This window comes from Phycodurus eques, chromosome 22 (assembly GCF_024500275.1).
Source record: "Phycodurus eques isolate BA_2022a chromosome 22, UOR_Pequ_1.1, whole genome shotgun sequence".
Classification (NCBI taxonomy): domain Eukaryota; kingdom Metazoa; phylum Chordata; class Actinopteri; order Syngnathiformes; family Syngnathidae; genus Phycodurus; species Phycodurus eques.
Window position 1 is genome coordinate 401,897 of NC_084546.1, and position 13,641 is coordinate 415,537.

Here is a 13,641-nt window from a genome sequence, read left to right on the forward strand (position 1 = left end):
TTCAGTCAGCTTTTGTCTTGGAGGTCCCTAACAAAACCCGGCACGCTCGAATGAAAATGAACTTTTGTTGCAAAAACGTTTGCAGATGCGCTGTCAATCACGTTCATCAGGCAGAAAAGAACTAAGTTCAATTCACGTTCGCCCAAAACATGAACTAGTTCATGAACTTTCGTCGGATGAACTCGTTCAGGTACAACACTGACCACATGTGCATCCACACACACACACACACACACACAGAGAGAGAGGAAGCGAGTCGGTCACATTCCGTCAATTGTACGGTCGGCGGGCTCGTCGTCATCATCATCATCATCACATGACCCGGCGGCGCTCCCCTGCCGCACGGCCATGATGGAGAGCGCTCATGTGTAAACCCAGATAACATCCACGCCACTTTGTGTCCTCCTTTTCCGCTCCTCGGATCCTTTTCTTGTCGCTGCCTTTTAGCACGCACGCGCGCCCGCGGCGCAAAACAACGTGGACGCTTGAGACAGGCAAATGGCGAGAATCGCCACCTAATCTGACCAAAGCGCACAATCGCGAACAAAATGCAGCCGGTCACCAACCTTCGCCCACCTGCCGACAATGCCCTATCCAGAAAATGCGGCCCCTGGTGTTTCTGTTGAGAAACGGCAGCTGTGTTGGCAATCATTCACTTGTGCGTGTGTGTGATTGGCTCGTCACGTGATCGTGTGCATGTGGTCGGTCGGTCGGTCGTGTGTGTGTGTGTTATATTGGTTGTGTTTGCGACTGGTTTCGTGAGCGTGTGTTTGATTGGTCTGTTGTGTGTGTGTGTGCGCGCGCGCGCCCATGTGGTCGTACGCGCGTGGGGTTGATTGTGTGTCGAGGAGGAGCGACGAACGCAAGCTAGCGGCCGCCAAGCTAAAGCGTCCGCCCGCTCCTTCCACAGTGGACCTCGATAGTTCCCGATGAGCGAGTCAGCAAAGAGCCACGCATCGACTGCGTTCGGAATCATTCACTCATTACTTACTTTTTTACATACTATATACAGTACAGTGGCGTGAAAAAGTCTTTGGCCCCTTCTCAAAGTCTTATTTTTAAACCCTAACCCTACGCAAAAAAAAAACCAAAAAACCACTGCACTGTAGTCGACTCACGGGCTGAAACAATAAATCGAACACTCCCTCATCACGATAATCATGTAATTGCAACGTCAGGTGGACCATCCGTAATAAACAAACTAATAAACACGATAACATTCAATTGTTTTAAGCTGAGTGAATTTACAAAATGAATACATCGATCATCAGAGGAGAACAGCAAAAAATCCGGAAGTCATTGTTGCCCAAGGTTTGTAACTGCCTATAGATGCCATAAGATGGCGACAACATATTTGTTTTGATGAGAAAAGGCGATGGCCTGACTCCATGAAGCTCCTCCGCTTCACTTCAACAGAGTTCCATGGCACCAACTTGCCACCAGATGTCCCAAAAGCAATGTTTTATATTAGACATGGCTTTGGCCTGCGCACGAAAGCGGCGCAAGGTTTTTCAGCCAATAACAGAGGATTGGATACAAAACCCCAAAATGGGCAACTCGGCGGATTTGCGGATGTGGAAGGGCGATTATGCAGGCGTTCGCACGAGTGCCCAAGGTTTCACAACTATTTTTCATTCGACTGCAAAGCGGTTCCAGAGTATTTGATGGGTCGTTTTCAGCTCTGAAGTCAACTGTATCGTCATTCCTTCCTCCCGAATCACTAAAAAGGGATTTTTCAAAGGACATTTTAGGGAACTGTCGAGGTCCACTATGTTGTGCAAAAAATAAAAATCCCTCTTATTACATGACCAGGGACTCGGGAATGATACCCGACTTATTTTGCAGCCAAAAGAGTTTCGGTTGGCATAGCGGAGTTTGCGATGCGCTCGAGTTTGGAAGAAGCGAAAGCGGCGGGTCACGCTGGATTTGTCCCAGCAGGCCTTGCATATGCTGCACTGGATTAAAGTGATCCCAACTTAATGCCCCGAGCGTGCAATCATTCATAACTAGCGCGGCGGCGGCGGCGGAGGCGGCACGACGCACGCCGCCATCTGCCGCGACGCCAGCTGCGGATTAACTTCCAGGAAGATGGCCGGGGGAGGGGCCAAAACAACATCAACCGTAGAATACAGAGGGAGAAAAGAACAGCCTTCAGAGCTGTTGGCTATACTTCCGAGTGCCGCAGAATACAATGGAGTCAAGTACAACGCAGTCCAGTGTGGGAAAGGACAAAAAGAATATCGTCAGATGTCGTAAAATCGAGTTGACTGGAAGACACACAAAGTGGATTCAAATAAAGGACAATGTTGTACAATGGAGTACGGCACAACAGAAGGCAATAAGGAGTAGATTTCAGTGCAACAGAACATCACAGAATAAAGTCGAGTCGAATCGATTGGAGTAGAACAGAGGAGAGTCGACGAAAGTAGAACCGAGTACCACGTGGTAGAGCGCACTCGGATATAGTCGTAGAATAGGACATCGTAGAGTAGATTGCGGAAGAGGAGAGTAGAATGGAGTATGTATGGTACAGCTGAGTAAAATCACAGAGTACAAGCAATCGTAGGAAATAATAATATAAAATAAAAATAAGACTAGTATCACATAGTAGAACGGAGGAGACTACAATACATCATAGTAAAGATGAGTGCGATGCGGTAGAGTAGATGACAACACGAGAAGAGTACAGTAGAATCGGGTACAACAGAATTGAGCAGTAGCGAATGGAGTCGAGTCGAATAGAGGAGTCAGATTGAGTAAAATGGACGAGAACAGTATTCTACGTAATAGCATAGTGGAATCGAGTACAGTGGAGTACCGTGCGATAGAATAGAATGTAGATGTGCAATAACGTAGTGTGCATTCGAACGAGGTGGAGTCGAGTTTAGAGACGTTTGGAGTTCGAGTTGAGCCGAACGCGCTGGAGTACAATGTGGTTGCTGGGCCAAACGACATCAGTCTGTTCAATGTGTGTGTTCCTGCAGACCGGATGACCTCTGAACCCTCACCTGCTGCACGCCCCGCCCCCTCTGGACCTGTGTGCCTTCGAGCCAATCAGCAGCCGGCCGGCGAGGAGGAGGAGGAGCCTCGTCGTCGCTGCCGAAAAACAACAATCATATCGACTCGCTTATTTTTCTCAAAAGCCATACGACGACGACGACGACGACGACGGCGGCGGAGGGCAGCGCGAAGCGTTTCGGCCCAACCGATGCATTCGAGGACCCCTGGGATTTTTGGACTCTTACTATGCCGTGTGGCCTCCTCCCTCACACTTCCTGTTCCCGCACGTCAAGCAACGTCGACATCCTGAACAGACTTTTGACAATAAAAGGTGCTGCTGAAAGAAAGAAAAAAAAAAGAAAAGGAAAAAAAAAAAAAAAAAGCAGCTGTGGTTAAGCATGGAGTCTATTTTCGAAATAAAAGTATCACTGGTGGAAGGAAGCGGCAGTGGTCAAACAAGGAAGAATACATTTTCACAATCAAAACATTACCGGAAAAAGGAAACAGCTGTGAGAAGGGATCAAACCTGGAGCACTTTTTTCACAATAAAAGTGTCCCGAAAGAAGCGCCAGTGACAAAAGATCATCATCAGGAGCATTGAGAAAACAAAGATGCGCTGATCATTTCAGATCAAAGTGCTCCTGGAGAAGGAAGCACGAGTGGTCAAACAGAGTCTATTGTCACAATCGAAGAGACCGGATCAAAGACGGACTGACTTTCCCCGATGAAAGGCCAACTGAGGGGAGGACGCAGCTGTCACCAAACTTGGATTTTAATTTCACAATGGAAGCTCTCCAAAAGGAAGGAAGGAGTCAACTGTCGGCTAGATTTTCACAATAAAAGTGTCACTCAAGAAGGACGTACAAAAACGGAGTATATTTTCACAATAAAAGTGAGGCTGAAAGAAGCAACAGCAGCAGGACACCAAAAATATTTTCAAACGATTTTCAACTTTTGCTGAATGACGTGGTCAAAGAGGCTTTGTTTTGATTGACACTTTCCTTCTCCGCAACGAGCAACAAAATGTGGGACGCTCATATTGATATTGATATTCCTGTTCATATTTGTCTTTGGACTGGTCTGCATGTTCTCCCTGGTCCCTGATGTGAGACGCAACACGCATGTTTGGACGCCCCGCCGGTCCGGTCCCTTTAATCGCTGCCAAATGGGTGTGAAAAAAGCCAAAACTTTATTTTGTGCGTGCGTGTCGTGTTTGTTCAAATGTTGATTCTTGATCGAATAAAATCACTGCCAACGCTGTTCGACGGTCTATGTGCATTTCCTCTTGTGTCCACCAGATGGAGCCATTTAGCTTAGCAGCTCCAACAATTCGTCGACGTCATGTCGACCGTTCAGCTCGAATGGATTCGGATCCTTACGCTCTATTCTACTCTGCTCCAGTCGGAATATTCATGTGTATTATTCTGCAATGGTAGACTAATGTACACTCGAATATAATAGAGTTGAATATATCCATCCATCCATCCATTTTCTGTCGCGCTTCTCCTCACGCGGGTCGCGGGCGTGCTGGAGCATTCAAAGGGGTGGAGTAAAACAGTCAAAAAGAAAAGAGCAAAGTAGAATAGTGTGTGCAACAGTGAAATTCACTCAAGTCGAACACAGTCTGTCCATCCGTCCGTCCGTTTTCTGAGCCGCTTCGCGGGCGTGCCGGAGCCTATCCCAGCTAACATCGGACAGGAGGCGGGGTACGCCCTGAACCGGTCGCCAGCCAATCGCAGGGCACATACAAACAAACAACCAGTCGCACTCACAGTCACACCGACGGGTAATTTAGAGTCTCCAATTCATGCATGCATGTTTTTGGGATGTGGGAGGAAGCCGGAGTGCCCGGAGAAAACCCACGCAGGCACGGGGAGAACAGGCAAACTCCACACAGGCGGGGACGGGGATTGAACCCGGGTCCTCAGAACTGTGAGGCTGACGCTCTAACCAGTCGTCCACCGTGCCGCCTAGAACATAGTCAAATGTGTTAAATTGAATCGTAGGATATTTGAATAAAATAAAGTAGAATGCGACAAGAGGGTGGAAAACATAGTTGGAGTAGAACAGACGAACGAGGATGGCATACAAGAGATCAGAGTCGACTGGCGTCAAGTAGAGCTGGAATTAGCACAATAAAGAAGACCGCGGTAGAGTATTACGGAATAGAACGGGCTAGAGTTGATAGAGGTGTTTATTGTGAAGAGTTGAATGAACTCATCTAAGTTCAACGCACTTCACAGACGAAGAAGCAGTCGAACAGAATCAAGTCGATTGTGGCACAATACAATAGAATAGAATGGAGTCAAGTCAATAGACTTGGTTATTGTTCATATAGCGGTTCATATAGAAGAATAGAAGAGCGTGAAGGAGAACAGAGTAGACTGGATTAGAATAAAGCAGAACGTAGTGGAAGGGTACAACAATCAAAAGGTGTCCAAAGCGTAAAATGGAGAGAGGAAGAGAGTCATGTCCCATTCCAACTACAACTCCCAGCTTGCTTTGCGTGTAGCACAGCAATGGTGCCATCTTGAAAGTAGCGGTGAAGAAAGATTGATGCGGTAAGCTCTTTTTCCATCTTTTGAATTCCTTCATTGTGTTTCTTTTTTCGGGTGCATAGGATGAAGATTCACCCTGCGGCGGCTTGTCGCCCTCTCGCCCCGGTGACCTTTCACCCGCCGCGCGCCCTCCGGAGCCTTTTGTTGTTGTTGTTGTTGCTTTAGCTTCCTTTAGCCACAATGCTAACAGGGCTCTAGTGTCATTCAATAAGCTGTGAACTGAAGTGACACAAGCTCGGGCTGTGCCAAATACTTTCACGAACTCCACTCAACCCCAAATCAAAGCGTCAACTGATCTACTGGCTCGCCCGCCGTCGGACGACGTGGGAAAGTCATGACGTTAGCGTTCGTGGCTAACAGTAGCCGTTTGCGACAGTGCCGCACGTCAAGTCTGCATCACGGCACGTCAGCCACACAGCCGGCCGACGCCAAGTTTAGGAATTTGGACCTCGAGCCAAAAGAACACGCAGAACGTTCAAAACACACATCTGGCTCACCTCGAAGCTCGTTAGGGAGCTGGGGAGAGGAAGGAAGGAAGGAAGGAAAGAAAGAAAGAAACAAACAAAAACAAAAAGCGCTTGAGCCAGGAGTGTTGCTGCTCGGCAAGTTGGCCTGCTTGTCAGCAGACGTGCTGACTGCTGCGCTCACTTGTGAAAATGAGGCCACGCCCACAGTGTCACCTGACCAATTAGTCGGTCGACGTTTCATCATGTTTGAAAACAACAGTTACTTCCGGGTGGCACCACCGCTGGCCTCAACTGAAGACCAGTTTGGGATTGTGACACCAGCTATACCTCAAAAGGTTAGGCTTTTTAATTTCTTCCAAATCAAATCGAAACGGATCTAGTTTTCTGTGCGTGAAGCGGATACGTGCAGCGGATGTCGTAAATAGTCCCACGGAGAACATAGCAAGACGTAGAAGCCGCTTGTGAAGGGACAGACTGGGAAGCAAACCTCCATCATGGGTTTTCCGCAGGTATGTTTAAAATGAAAACTATGAAAACAAGTTGCAGCCAGTAATTAACGAATGAAAAATAGCCGCAGACGGTCAGAAACAAAATAAGGTTCGTTGCTGACAGTCTATAATTACTCAAAAGTAGTCGCGGCCAGTCTGTGACTCATGGAAACTCGTCGTGGGCAGTCAACAACTCGTCGACAATTTAGCTTCCATAGCTTCTGCTCGACTGACAGTTCGCATGTTGAAACTGCAGCAGATGTCGTTTGCTTGGTCAGACGACGAGTACGACGTGGTTTACCCGCGCCGCCATCGGAGCGTTTGCCAGCAGATGTCGGCGTGACGTGACGTCGTCATGGGTGTGTGCCAGGTGACACGGCGGGCATGTTTGGGGCTAACCGGAAGAAGTTCACGGAGGCCGGGCCGGAGGGAGACGATTCCTGCGGCGGCCTCTACTACGGCCAGCGGTCCGCGTTCGCGGCACACCGCGCCGACAAAGACGTAAGCGGCGCCGTCGCCGACCCGCCGGACGCCGACGGCAGACGTCAGCGGGATGCGTTTGTGTTTCAGATGTTGCCGTCGTCCTCCGCCTCGTCGCCGGGGCAGCTGTCGCAGCTCGGAGCCAGTCTGTACGGGCCTCAGAGTAAGTGCCTTCCGCCCTTCCCGCGTGCCCTTTGGTCCCAGTGGTTAGGACTGCCGCCTGCCAACGTGGGGGATACCGGTTCAAATTAGCGACTGGCAGAAGAATGCGGGCCCAAAATAAAAAAAATCTGTTTTGTCAGGAGTGCACCGCGGCTGAGGTGCCATCTAGCAAGAAGAGAATCATTTTCACTGACACGAACAATATCCAAACACAAGCATATTCATGAAAGGCCCATCTGTCAGATGGGCACAACGGAGACAAAGACGCATTCACACCCTTGCGCAATTTGTCGGCTTCAATGAAGCTAAGATACGTTCGGAACCCACTGGATCGTGTGAGAACACGCCAACGCCGCACGGGACCACCCGAGCGGAGATTCGAACCCGGAACCTCTCGAGCGACCGCAATAAGGACGCTGATTCTTCTTGTCGTGTGGTGCGTTCAGGTGCGCTGGGTTTCCCCGTGCGCGGCATCAACAGCAGCGCAGCGCCGCTAAGTCGAAGCGCGCTCGGCCAGTCGGCCGCCGGACAGCTGAGCGGTCACACGGGCGCCGCCGCCGTGCACACGCCGCCCTCGCCCAGCAGGTACGCCACGTCCGCACACGCTGCGTTGGAAACTAGTTAGTTGCACAATAGTGGAAACTGGTTGCAGCTCATGTCGGGCAGTAACAGTTACATGTAACGACGTCACATTATTTCATGACAAAATGTACGCAATTGTAATTACAATTACATTACTGGGAGAAAATGTGGAATTCAATTTCTGTTGCCTTTGGAAAGTTCCATGATTGCAATTTTAGTCACAACTGAAAGACAGCCGCAAAAGCGCAGATTTTTTGCCCGTATCACTTCTGATTGGTCCTCTCATGTTTCAAACATGACTTTTTTTTCCAAATGGGACCTCCAATCTATCTCTTAGTTTGCCTGAGATTTTGAAAAGGTTCAACTCGTCGTGACACTTTTCAACAGTTGCATCTTCATCATGTTTGGACTTTTGATGGAACATTCATTTATCCAGTCTATATGAAGCAATATTGTCTAAATTGTGCACATTTGTCATGAGGTCAACATGCTATCATGTTTTCCACATGCTTTGAGAAAGTCATTGAAATAGTTTGACTCCGATTCCATTTTCAACAGGCAAACTTGTAATTGTAAGCAAGTACGTCTCGCCAACGCCGTCAACAACTCATGACAACTGCACTGGTCTTACCGCGTTTCTCCGCAGGGGGGTTCTGCCCGTGAGCGGCCGCGGCGTCCTCACCCACAACCAGCAGGCGGGCGGGCCGGCGGGACAGCCAATCGGGATGGGAGGAGAGCGAGGGGGCGGGGCCGGGGGCAGGAGCGCCGGCGGGTCGTCGCCCAGCGTCATCGGAATGCCCAAACAGTCGCGGCAAGCCTTCACCATCAACAGGTACCCCTTGACCTTTGGCCTGCAAGTCAGGAAGTCATGTGACTAGTCTGTGTGTGTGTGTGTGTGTGTGTGTGTGTGTGTGTGTGTGTGTCAGCATGGCAGGTTTTGGCGTGAACAGGAATCCTGGATTCAACATCTTTAACGGTACAGGTAAACATCCACGATATACTTGACTCCGAATCACGATGGATCATAATAAAATACAGAAATGTGCAAAAGTCTTGGGTCACCACGAGCCCCAGAATCATTTTGCCAAGCCGTGTGTGTTCTTCAATCTCCGTGAACCAGGAAATAGAGCCAAAGTGTCACTCAAGCTGTCTTTACTGATATTACGATTGTATAAAGACAAGAGTGTGATGGCTTTGAGTTGTTAGGATGCGCTTGTAGAGTTTGAAGGACAACACATACATTTTACAACTCACATAATTTATATGACGTTATATCTTTACCGTGATGCACTTTTGTTTTTACCGTTATAACAAGAAGTGTATTTCAGTGGTGATCTGTTGAATGATATGAAAATGAGTCATATACAAATAGACATACAGTATATCCACAAAATTAATGAAGCTAACGATATGGCGACCGGCACCAAATCCTGGTCCGGACTGGACCCTAAAACTCCTGCTTGTCGACTTCGTAGCATTTGAGTTTTTTAGGACCTTGATGGTATTGCGCAACAGCGGTCGTGCGGAGATGTCGCATTTGCTCTGTGACGTCCGTTGCGCGCAGACGGCAGCGAGAACGTGACGGCGCTGGACCTGTCCGACTTCCCGGCACTGGCGGACCGCGGCCGGCGGGACGGAGGCCCCGACCCCGTGCCGCCCCTCGACCCGCTGGCGGGGCGCGCGCCTTACGGTGAGACGCGCGCGCGCTCGCTTTGTCCTCGTCATCACGGCGACTCGTGCGTGATGCCGCGCCCCTCCCCGCAGTTGGCATGGTAACCAAGCCGTCCAGTGAGCAGTCGCGGGACTTCTCCATCCACAACGAGGATTTCCCGGCTCTACCGGGACCAAACTACCACGCCAAAGACCCCGGCGGCGACGACGGCAAAACGGTGACAGGCACAAGCGTGTATACAAAGACGCCACACTCTTGCTTCCTGTCAGCTGACCCTTGTCTCCACCAATCAGAACCTCAGCTCTTCAGGTAAGCCCGCCTCCAACTCGGACGGTCCGAGGTTTCCGGGTGACAGAAGTTCCGCGTCGGCGAGCGGCAACGACCAGCACAAGAAAGGAATACAGGTGCTTCCTGATGGTGAGACGTGCACGCAGACGCACGCGCGCACACGTGCGCGCTCACGTGACTGGCGCGTGTGGCAGGGCGCGTGACCAACATCCCGGTCGGCATGGTAACGGATCAGTTCGGCATGATCGGCCTGCTGACGTTCATCCGGGCGGCCGAGACGGACCCCGGCACGGTGCACCTGGCGCTGGGCTCCGACCTCACCGCGCTCGGCCTCAACCTCAACTCGCCCGAGTACGCCATCGCCGCTGTCGCCATGGCGATGCGGCCTCACTGTCACCGCTCATTTTCCTCTCTCTTCTTCCAGGAATCTTTATCCCAAGTTCGCATCGCCGTGGGCGTCGGCGCCGTGTCGGCCGCAGGACATCGGTCAGTTCAGGAGATGCGCGCGCGCACACATCGGTGAGTTCAGGGGTGTCGGGTTATTTGAGTGCTGTTTGCCCTTTACCCCTGGTAGACTTCCACGTGCCGTCGGAGTACTTGACCAACATCCACATCCGGGACAAGGTAGGCCGGTGTGCGTGTGTGCGCGTGCGTGCGTGTTGACGTTGTGCCGCCGTCCGTCCGTTGTCCAGCTGGCCGCCATCAAGTTGTCTCGCTACGGTGAGGACCTCCTGTTTTATCTTTACTACATGAACGGCGGCGACCTGCTGCAGCCGCTGGCCGCCGTCGAGCTGTGAGAGCCACGCACGCACACGCACGAGTCGCGATTCGTAGCCGCCGCGTCACCGCGAGTGTGTGCGTGTGTCAGCTTCAACAGAGACTGGCGCTACCACAAGGAGGAGCGCGTGTGGATCACGCGCGCGCCCGGCATGGAGCCGTCGCTCAAGACCAACGCGTACGAGAGGGGGACGTACTACTTCTTCGACTGCCTCAATTGGAGGAAAGTTGCCAAGGTAACGCATGCGCACAGGGACACACTGGCACGCGCGCACACACATGCACAGACAGACACGTGCATATACACACAAGCCGACATACGTACGCACACGCCAATCAAGACACGTGCACACACAGAGTGTAACACAAGTACATAGACACACACGCACACTAACGCTGTTTCCCGCCATCAGGAGTTCCACCTGGAATACGACAAACTGGAAGAGCGCGCTCACGTTCCCGCCACCTTCAACTACAACCCCGCCCAGCAGGCCTTCTGATTGGCCAGCAGGCCGGCTGCCCGCCCGCCCCCCTGCCGTCAGTGCAGAGTTTTCCATTTGACCTTGCGTTTTCCTGCGCTCCTTTTTTCAATTTTTTTCAATTCTGCGGCGCTCGCGAGACCGAGACGGGAAGCGGACGGACCTCGTAGCGCCCTTTCACAATAAAAGAGGACTATGCGATGTGATGTCACATGCTTTGCTGACATCACGCACACACCGGCCGAGCATTTCGTCCCGTGTACTAGTATGCTCTTTGTCCTCACGAGGACAACCACCACGTTACTAGTGAGGCAAAATTGTGCACTCTTGACAACTGTGTGCTCCTCGTACTACCAAAGACATTACAAAATTCCAGCACATATATGTCAACTAACGCAGTGTCCTACTGGTGAGCCCTCGTCGTTCTACGAGTGCGCAAATATGTCATATCGTGGAGAGCATTTAATATGCTGTTTGTTCTCACTCGAAAAACAGTTCAGCGCACTTGTAGAACAACCGTTTCCACTCCTCAATGACATTTCTTTGCACTGGGGGGACAACTTTGGTATACCAGGAGGACAACTAGATGTTACTAGTGAGGGGAAAAACTGCACTAGTGGACATCAGACCACTACTAATACTACTAGCACAGCACTAAATGTTAACTAGTTGAATTTTTCCTACACGTTAAAGAGTATAACTTCCTAATGTCACTACTAGCCTTATTCGTAACAGGAAGTTGTCAAACGAGAGACGACAAAAAGCGTGCACTAGTACACAGACATCCCAAAACGGGATCGGCACACGAAGGGATTCCCAAAACACGCAGACCCGCGATGTTTGTTTTTCCTTTGGGACGGCCGCGCATTCCTTGATCTTTAACCATCTGGTCGCCATGACGACAACTGCAGGGATCTCAGTTGGTGTGTGGGGGGTTTCCGTGACAACACCTTCCGTGAAAATGGCAGCTAGTGTTTTCATAGAAACAAATAAATATTCTGATAATGAAACATGTGACGTCATCTGTCCATCGGCCAATCACTGACCGAGGGTCGGGACGTCACATCGCGGCTTCACTTTGTCCACACGGTGGCGCCAAAATGTGCCAATGACGACGACATCGAGAATTCATTTGCTCATTTGCGCACGGCCTTTTATGGGCAACCAAAGTTGCTTTGAAGTGAAAAAAGTCTGATTTTTGAGTGAGCGCGAGAGAGAGAGAGGGGGGGGGGGGGGATGAGACGGTTGTCATGGTGATGAAAGGGGGAGGCAAAAGCAGAGCACCTCAGACTGCCGAAGTCCTCCCGTTCCTTTCGCTGTCGTCTTTCCACCCTGCGGCGAAGACGCTCTGCACCCGCGTGGGCCTCCTCCTGATGCCGCGCGGCCGCCTCAGCGTGCTCGGTCTGGCCTTCCGCCGGATCAGCCCCGCCAACGGCAGCAAGACGACAAAGTACCGTAAGCTTATTGTCTGTCCTGTGACCACAAGACACACTAGCATTATACACTGTGCGTGTGCGCGCGACTGTACCGTCGGCGACGGCCACCTCTTCCCTCTTTTCCTCGACACGTTTCTTGGGAGGAAGTGACATCATCTCGGCGACATTCCACTCCCTCGCAGGTGGCCGACGAGACGACGGCGTGCAGCGCCGACTGCGAGGGCACGTCGTACGCACGCCTGCAGCTGTCGACCTCGCCGGTGCTGCTGCACTTCGGAGAGCCACAGCTGGTCCTCAACCCCAAGGTCACGCCCACTTCGCTCCAGCCAATTACACACGTGTGTGCGACGTTAGCATCGCCAAGGTGTGGGGTTAAAGTTCAGAAATGCTCTCTCTCCCCTCCTCCTGGCAGCCACGTGAAGTCTGCTGTGTCGCTATGGCAACAGAGTAAATACAGAGAGGATCCACGGCGTCATCGTGACGGCGACCGCATGACGGCCACATGATCTCCTCACGTGCCAATGATGGCATTTGTGAAACCAGCGAAAACATAAAGCACACTTCAAATTTGAAGATCCCGTAAGATGCGGTGTGTACAGAGGTCTCACTCTGACACATTCTTCACAAACACAAGAGCCGCGAAGTGTGTGCGTGTATTTGTAAACACGCACACAAACGCGCGCGCGCGCCCAGGACAAAGTTGACAGGTGGGCTGGTCCACTCAGCCAATTACTCTCAATAACAATGAGGGATTTCCTGAAGGATGACGTCATTCTTACATCTTTCTCAGACACACGATTACAATTAGCCGCCCTGGGGCATCTTCTCATCTGTAATCACGTGACAACCACGTTAGCACACGCACGCGCGCACACAAAAGGTCAGCAGAAAATACATTTCTATCCTGTCTGTGATAAAATGTGTGTGTGCATCTTTATGTATGGCCTGTGTATGTTTGTCTTCAGACATTGATAAGAATATTGCTTGTTTTCCCCTGACAACCAAGTCTTGTTTTGTCAGTCAAAACCCAATCTCACCGCACAATCGGCGGTCATACCGGTGACGGTGCGCTGTGATAGGTCGGCAGTCCTGCTCCGTGCCGCCGCGCAAGCGGGACAACCAGAAGAACCGTGACAGCGTCCTCTGGCGGCAGGAGTACTTCAGCCGCCAGCTGGCCGGCCAGAGCTTCGCCAGGAGGAGGGCGGGCGGGCGACCGCAAGGGGGCGACAACGAGTCTTGCTCTCGCGCACAC

General features: G+C 51.2%; 1 protein-coding gene across 10 annotated transcripts; it reads left to right on the top strand.

Moving 5' to 3' along the window:
• Nucleotides 1-5,325: 5,325 nt before the first annotated feature.
• Nucleotides 5,326-11,154, top strand: LOC133397039 (CCR4-NOT transcription complex subunit 2-like). Of its 10 annotated transcripts, XM_061667455.1 has the most exons (15): nt 5,333-5,561; nt 6,884-7,014; nt 7,084-7,156; nt 7,602-7,740; nt 8,384-8,569; nt 8,664-8,719; nt 9,302-9,427; nt 9,502-9,626; nt 9,703-9,826; nt 9,892-10,048; nt 10,122-10,183; nt 10,272-10,321; nt 10,390-10,490; nt 10,566-10,710; nt 10,888-11,154. In XM_061667455.1, the coding sequence occupies exons 2-15, from the start codon at nt 6,898-6,900 to the stop codon at nt 10,972-10,974; spliced, it is 1,548 nt and encodes a 515-aa protein (XP_061523439.1). In that variant the 5' UTR covers nt 5,333-5,561; nt 6,884-6,897; the 3' UTR covers nt 10,975-11,154. The 10 variants fall into 10 exon arrangements, with proteins under 10 accessions (XP_061523430.1, XP_061523434.1, XP_061523438.1 ...); XM_061667446.1 differs by having other exon boundaries at nt 5,326-6,360; nt 10,122-10,490; XM_061667450.1 differs by having other exon boundaries at nt 5,327-5,561; nt 6,792-7,014; nt 10,122-10,490.
• Nucleotides 11,155-13,641: the final 2,487 nt, after the last annotated feature.